The sequence below is a fragment of the Oryctolagus cuniculus genome, chromosome X, assembly GCF_964237555.1.
Source record: "Oryctolagus cuniculus chromosome X, mOryCun1.1, whole genome shotgun sequence".
NCBI classification, from domain to species: Eukaryota; Metazoa; Chordata; class Mammalia; order Lagomorpha; family Leporidae; genus Oryctolagus; species Oryctolagus cuniculus.
Window position 1 is genome coordinate 51,847,599 of NC_091453.1, and position 7,270 is coordinate 51,854,868.

The following is a 7,270-nucleotide window of genomic DNA, read 5'->3' on the forward strand; positions in this document are numbered from 1 at the left end:
AGATCTCCCTATGTTCTTGTTAATTCAAGTCACCATGCTGTACTGCAATGTTTTGAACAAGATATGCTCCCAAACTTACGCAGAGGGTTAAGTCCCAAAGTCACGTATTGACAGTACTAACAGGATGGAGGCTTGATTCAGGTATGGTATCTAGGAGGTAGACCTAGCAAGAAACCCCTGGGTCATTAGGGACATGCTCTTGGAAGGTAGCTGTCAAGAAGGGATTGGTTAGAAAAGCCTGACTCAGTCCCAGCTGCTTCCTGGATCACCATGGGATCAGTCCTACCCACGTGCTCTGCCATTTCCATCCTCCAGCCTCATAAATTGGAGCAACCAATGGAGCCTTCCTGATCTTTGGCTAGGAACTCACAAAACATCTGTCAAAATGAACCTCTTTCCCTCGGAAGTCACCTGTTTCAAGTATAGCTGCTTACACCGACAAAAAGCTGACTACGGACCGGCACTGTGGTATGTCAGGTTAAACCACTGCCTATATGGACACTGGCGCGAGTTCTGGCTGCTCCACTTCCAATCCACCTCCCTAATGTACCTGGGAAAACAGCAGAGGATGGCCCAAGTACTTGGGCCCCTGCATCCATGTGGGAAACCTGGATGAAGCTCCTGGCTCCTGACTTAAGCCTGGCCCAGTCCTAACAATTGTGGCCATTTGGGGAGTGAATCAGCAGATGGAAGATCTCTCCCCACAACATGTAACTGCCTTTCAAATAAATACATAAATCTTTTTTAAAAATTAAAAAAAAAAATCAGCTAATCCTCCGCCTTGCGGCGCCGGCACTCCGGGTTCTAGTCCCGGTCGGGGTGCCGGATTCCGTCCCGGTTGCCCCTCTTCCAGGCCAGCTCTCTGCTGTGGCCAGGGAGTGCAGGGGAGGATGGCCCAAGTACTTGGGCACTGCACCCCATGGGAGACCAGGATAAGTACCTGGCTCCTGCCATCGGATCAGCGCAGTGTGCCCTCCGCAGCGCGCCAGCCGCGGCGGCCATTGGAGGGTGAACCAACAGCAAAGGAAGACCTTTCTCTCTGTCTCTCTCTCACTGTCCACTCTGCCTGTCAAAAAATAAAAAATAAAAAAAAAATTTTAAAAATCAAATACATGTACAATCTTCAGAAGTTCATGTAAATGTTTATTATGGGGGGCCAGCTCTGTGTCATTGCGAGTTAAAGCCGGCATCCCATATGGGCACTGGTTCTAGTCCTGGCTGCTCCTCTTCTGATCCAGCTCTCTGCTATGGCCTGGGAAAGCAGTGGAAGATGGCCCAAGTCTTTGGGCTCCTGCACCCACGTGGGAGACCCGGAACAAGCTCCTGGCTCCTGGCTTCGGATCGGCGCAGCTCCAGCCATTACGGCCATCTGGGGGGTGAACCAGTGGATGGAAGACCTCTCTCTCTGTCTCTACCTCTCTCTCTGTAACTCTTTCAAATAAATAAATCTTAAAAAATTAAAAAATGTATTTTATGGAAATAACTATGAATGTCACCTCAAAATTTTTGTGCCAATATAAATTTCATTTCTCCTTGAACTTCGTGTGGCAGCCTCATAGATCTCTGGAACTTATACCTCCCATTTAATTGGCATTTTTGTTATTGACAAACATTTCATCAGTCATCCCCCTGCATCCCCAACACACACACACACACACAACCACAAATTCATTTTCAGACCCATTAGTTTACATTTTACAGGATGTTGCATAAGACTCTGGCAGTACAAGTATGTAGCCATTTAAATTTGGATCCTTCCCAGAGAGGAACAGTGGTGAGACTTCTGAAAGTGCAATGCACTATCTCTTGACCTGCCTATTCATCATCGCCAAATCATTGGCCAGTGTTTTCAGTACTTGTATGTATGTATTTTAATATTATACATACATGTAGTTTTATGTTTAACTTCATCTGATTTAACTTTATATCTTAGTAAGGCTTACTTTTTAAAGTTTATTTATCTGAAAGACGAGGTGGGAGGAGAGAGAGAGAAAGAATGAGAGACAGAGACAGAAATAGAGAGAGATCTTCGATCTGCTGGTTTATTCCCCAAATGGCAGAAACACAGGAAGATTGGTGAAGAATAGGCTCGGTGATACCCACTGCTTGGAGGACATAAGGGGAGAAGAAAAGGGCCTATGGCAGAAGGGAGTAAATGTCCCTGGGGTCATGCACAGCCCACACAAAAGCTAAACCCAGGCACTATGGTGAGTTTCTGCTCAGAAGCTGCCCAGATCTCCCACACGGAGAACACAGACCAGGGATCACCAGAGGGATGCTTTTTTTATTAATTTGTTAAATTTCTAACAGATATATAAAACTGTGTATTTTCATGTATGTTAAGACATATATACAGTCTGCAATGCCCAACCAGGGTAAACATATCTATCTATAAACACCGAATATGTCTTTAGGGTGAAAACATTCAAAGCCATTTCTTCAAAGTTTGCTTTCTTCACAAATACACAATACATTGTCATTATCCATATTCTTACTACTGTGCAGTAACACACAACTTAGTTTCCTAAACGCTCGGAGATGGAGCAGCTCCCCACTCTCCAGAGTGGGCAGAGCACAGACCATGGGAGACACTTCAGGTTGAAACTACTGGGAACTGGGGTAGGAAGGGGACAAAAGCAGAGGGGGAGAGGAAGCGCTGGTTGAAGAGGAGCCAGAGGGAAGCAGCTGGGTTGCAGCTCCCAGACTTCACAGGTATTAGGTGCTTGTCTGGTAGAAGACGCTGGCTCCAACCTGTGAAGCAGAGCAGTGTCAGCACAGGTACACACACAGCCCTCCTAGAGTCAGGAACGTGGCAAGGGGTATGGTGTGTGTCACACTCACTTCACAGGTTCTGGAACTTCTCGGCCAGAGATCGCATGATCGCTGAAAGAGACACAACAGGGCACTGCAGACATAGGCCTATGGAAACCCAGCCTTCTGCCCCCAGCCCCTAGTGGCAGAGGGAGAGGGACTCCCCAGGCCTGCTACCTGCATCCCCTCCAGCCCACTTGCAAACAGCCTTGGGACTGACTCACTCATCTATCACCTGAATTACAAGTGGAAATGTCCTCCAAATGAGAACAAACTATACCAGCAGTCCTCAAACTTCAGACCATTCAGAACATAACACAAAAAGCAATTAAGCTCTGTGGCATAGCTGGTAAAGCTGTCACTTGCAGCTCCAGCATCCCATTTGGATGCCAGCTCTAGTCCAGGCTGCTCCACTTCCCATCTGGCTCTCTGCTAATGTGTCTGGGAAAGCGGCGGAAGATGGTCCAAGTCCTTGGATCCCTGCATCTACATGGGAAGTCTGGAGGGAGCTCCTATCTCCTGGCTTAGGATGGGCCCAGCTCTGGACAATAGATGGAAGATATTTACCTCTCTCTCTCTCTCTCTCTCTCTCTCTCCCGTCCTAACTCTGTCTTTCAAATAAATATTTTTTAAAAAAAATCAATTAAGGCAAACATTAATAACTGAACCCATAATATCCACAGCATGCTGCACTCCCAGGGAAAGAACATGAGGTAGCTCTGAACATCCTAAGAGAAGTCTCTGGGTCTCCTTGGCAAAGCGAATGTGCAGCCCAGGCAGTGCATTCCTTCCTGTGCACACCTCTGGTTGTAAATGTACAGAATGCTCCAGTGCAGGCCTAATTGGTTCTCCTCCCCTAAGGAATGTGGCTCTCAGGCACAACACTTGCACTTGCAACCTACTACTGCCCATGCCCTGCACAAATTCTCCCTGAGCTACCCCAAGCCCAGCCCCAGCTTGGAGTTTATCATACCTAGCTTCTCTCTAAGGTTCTCCGCTTCATTCTCTAGCACGACACACTAGAAGAGCAATACAGAGAGAGAGGAAATAAACATATTATGACTAACCACTCCCAATCCTTATGAACCCCACCTCCCGCTGCCCAGAGGCCAGATTTGCAGGAAATCCTCAATAGGAAAGAGGAGCCCACTATCCATGGTGTGTGCGACGGTGAGCAGGGGGCACAGGGGTATGCTGGACCAGGACACAGATCCCACCAGGGAATTTGGACCCTCATTTCTAGCAGCCGGAGACAGCATTACCCGAGGACAGCCCTCGATTCCGCGTGGTAACTGCTGCACTGCTGGTCTCCGAGGACGGACAGGTGGCTCCTGGTCTCCTGAAACAGAAAGCACAATCCAGCTCCCAGCCCGGGAGTGAGGTGGAAAGGGCCTGGAGCCGTCTAATGTGAGGCAGCCTCACCCTCTGCAGGCAATGATTTTACCCTGCTCTGCCCAAATGCTCCTACCCTCTACTCTAGGCCTGCCTTCCCTGTGTCCCAGTGTCAGACCCCGTGTGACTACAGTCCCTTAAGACTCTGGGTTTCACACTGGCAGAACCATAGACACAGCTGGCTCCCAGGAGGACCTAACAGGAAAAGCTCTGTTCCATTGTCTACTTCTGGTTTTGGAGCTTGGGGCACAGCCACAAACCAACCCCACCATAGAAATCTCACTAAGGCCAACCCTGATTGACACTCAATTTCATGTGGGAAGCTGTCTGAGTAGGCACAGAAATCTAAAAGGAAGGCTGAGGCCCTCAGAAGTGATAGAGTCAGAGGTTTCTTTCCTTGACCCCTCTTTCCACCACTTGAATCAAACTCACCAGACTCACCAGGGAATGCAGGGCCCCTGGGGGTGACTCCAGCCTGGTTGAGGGACAAAAGTGGTCCATGTTCTGGAATTTGGTGATCTCGTGTGTGGGAGCTCCCACTGCTGAGTTCTCCATGATGCATGTACCGAGAAGGTACCCCAGGCCTGCGTGCTGGAAGCTAAACAAAAATTTCTCAGAGTTGGACTACAGTGTGTGTCAGTGTCAGCGTAGGTTGTGTGTGTAGGGCCAAGGTGAAGGAGTAGGGAGGGAAACTGGAGGCTCATCTCATCAGCTCTTTCTTCCACAGTCAGCCTCGAGCCAGGAGGCAGAGCTGAGCTGGGGAGAAGAGTGGAGGTCCTTACAAGCCCAGAACCTCTGCCAGGCAGGCTTGGGAAGCATCTGAGACGCAGGAATCAGGAGGCTGAGTAAATCAAACACTGCAGCTTTGCAGCCCAATCTGCAAGGAGGTCAACCCCATCCGAAGTCGGCTGTCAGCCCTGCCTTCCATGACAGCTCTTCTGAGGGGAGGAGGCAGGAAACTTACAGGCTCTCCGGCCCTTCGCCCCTACCTCAAGTACCCCAATTTGGCACACTAATGACCATGAGCTTCCAGTGTCAACCCCTGAACAATAGATAGAGCGAGCAGGAGTTGAGAGTTCTGCTGGGGGACAGGCAATGCAGAGAGGAGAAGCAATAGGGGAGCTGAGGTATTAGGTACAGGGGAAGGAGAAGGGGGGACAGAGGAATAAGCAGGAGAACTGGAGGAGAGGGAGGAGGAGGACCTACTCACTTGGGCCATTGGGTCTCTGTATGGGCCGTGATCTCTACCGGCCACAGTCTGGGACTTGCTCTTGGCCCCGGGTTTCTTCCCAGCTCCACCTTGTTTGGACTGTTTGGATCCCCAAGGGAGTGGGGAAGATGTGCTAGGCTTTTCAAGCAGTGAAATACCAGAGACTGGAGGAAGGACGGCTGGTTCCACAGGCGTTGCTGACTGCCTGTGCCCCCATGGAGCAAAGGTTATCCCCAGGACAACTTCGGAGGCAACACCTAGGGATCTCTTCTCCTGGAGGGGCTTCCTCCTAGGAGTGCCCAGGAGCAGGCCCCCTGCACCAGTAGCAGTGGTGGTAGTGGTGGTGGTGGTGGTGGCGGCGGCGGCAGCAGCGGCGGCAGTAACACTTATGTGGCTGGGCCTGCCCACTCCCCTCCCAGAGAGCACACTTTGCATTTTTTTGGAAGAGGGTCCCGGCTCTCCCACTGCCTGTCTTTCCACGGCCCAATTGAGATGGCGGGGAGCAGAGGTCAGGAGAGGCCCTGACGTGTGTGGAAATTTCTCCCTGCAGTGGGCAGTCACAGTCCTTGGATTCTGTCCCGGGACCTCCATACTGCTGCCCTTGGCCTGACCTCCTCTTTTAAACTGAATGCTCACCCTCATGGGCTGTATCTCCTCCTGCTCATCTGAGGACTCAGAGTCGGAAGGCAGCCCCACTGCACCTTCCTCGCAGGCGCTCTGGACACTAGTACTGCCACTCATGTTATGATTGCCATCTCTTTTCTTACTGTGTTCCTGGGCCCGGCCTTCCCTGGGAGCACTCATGTGATGAGAGGAAGCACAAGCCTGCAGTGATTCCTCACAGCTCAGTGGGCCTCTACCGCTGGGGCCTGCCTCGACAGGTGCCGAAATGGCGGCCGCCTCCGCGGCGCTCCTTCCTATACCTGGGGATTTACGCAAGGCCCCGGCACCCATGTGGCTCAGTGGCTGCACTATGGCTGCATAGGACTCAGCAAACTGGGCCGTGAAACCCACAGCACCCTCTTCATTAGAGGCGGGTATGGAAGGCTGGGCCTGGAAGCCACGAAGCACCACTGCCCCCACCTGGCTCATTTCCAGCTCGGACTCGGACTCACACCCGGAGTCCAACTCCAACTGCCACTTGGGGGACTGCGGGCTTGCGGGCCTACGCTCTCCTCCACTGGGCCTACCCTCTCCTCCACCCTGGCCCTGGCCCAGGCCCAGGCCCTGGCCCTGGCCCTGGCCCTGGCCCTGACCCAGGCCCTGGCCCTGGCCCTGGCCCTGGCCCTGACCCTGGCCCTGGCCCTGGCCCTCGCCGTTCCCCGACAGCCCCAAATCCAAGCCTAGTTCAGGTGCCCGAAGGGCTCCCAGGCCGCTGGGGCTGGCCTGCTCCTCGCTCTTGGGGTCGATACCTTCGCTAACCCCAGACACCTTACTGTGGGAGCTCATGTTGCAATTCTGGGTAGGCTGGGCTGAGAGCAGGTTGATCTAGTCGCAACTCCAGCGGTGGGAGAAATGGAAAGGAAGCGTCAGAAGCAACGACGCCCGAGAAAGGCGGTTACTTCTTCAAACAACGCGAGGCTTCAGTGCGCGCATTACGAACTGCGCAGCGTCCTTGTCATTGGTCAGCCCCCAGCCAATCAGCGTGTTCCCTCTCGTCCCACCCCCTCCAGGCCTCAGCCAATACGGACGAGTGTGCTTGCTTTGCTACTAAGAGTGGTATCTGACTGAGTGGCCATAAGCCAATCAGGTGGTGGAGACCAAATGTCCAGGATTCATCCCACCTCTTCCTTTCCCGCCGACTCGGTCCTGGTGCCTGCTTTCGAAGAACGGCCGCATTGCAGAGCCTCGGTTCCC

General features: G+C 52.2%; 1 protein-coding gene across 2 annotated transcripts; it reads right to left on the reverse strand.

The window, feature by feature from the left end:
* Positions 1 to 2,264: 2,264 nt before the first annotated feature.
* Positions 2,265 to 6,983, reverse strand: LOC103351872 (uncharacterized protein CXorf49 homolog). 2 transcript variants are annotated; one of them, XM_051827209.2, is made up of 6 exons: positions 5,414 to 6,983; positions 4,645 to 4,801; positions 4,074 to 4,150; positions 3,785 to 3,830; positions 2,842 to 2,883; positions 2,265 to 2,751 (listed from the first exon to the last, which is right to left on the reverse strand). In XM_051827209.2, exons 1-5 carry the CDS (start codon positions 6,860 to 6,862, stop codon positions 2,843 to 2,845), a joined length of 1,770 nt encoding a protein of 589 aa, XP_051683169.1. In that variant the 5' UTR covers positions 6,863 to 6,983; the 3' UTR covers positions 2,265 to 2,751; position 2,842. The 2 variants fall into 2 exon arrangements, with proteins under 2 accessions (XP_051683169.1, XP_017205200.2); XM_017349711.3 differs by having other exon boundaries at positions 4,636 to 4,801.
* Between the last annotated feature and the right edge of the window lie 287 nt (positions 6,984 to 7,270).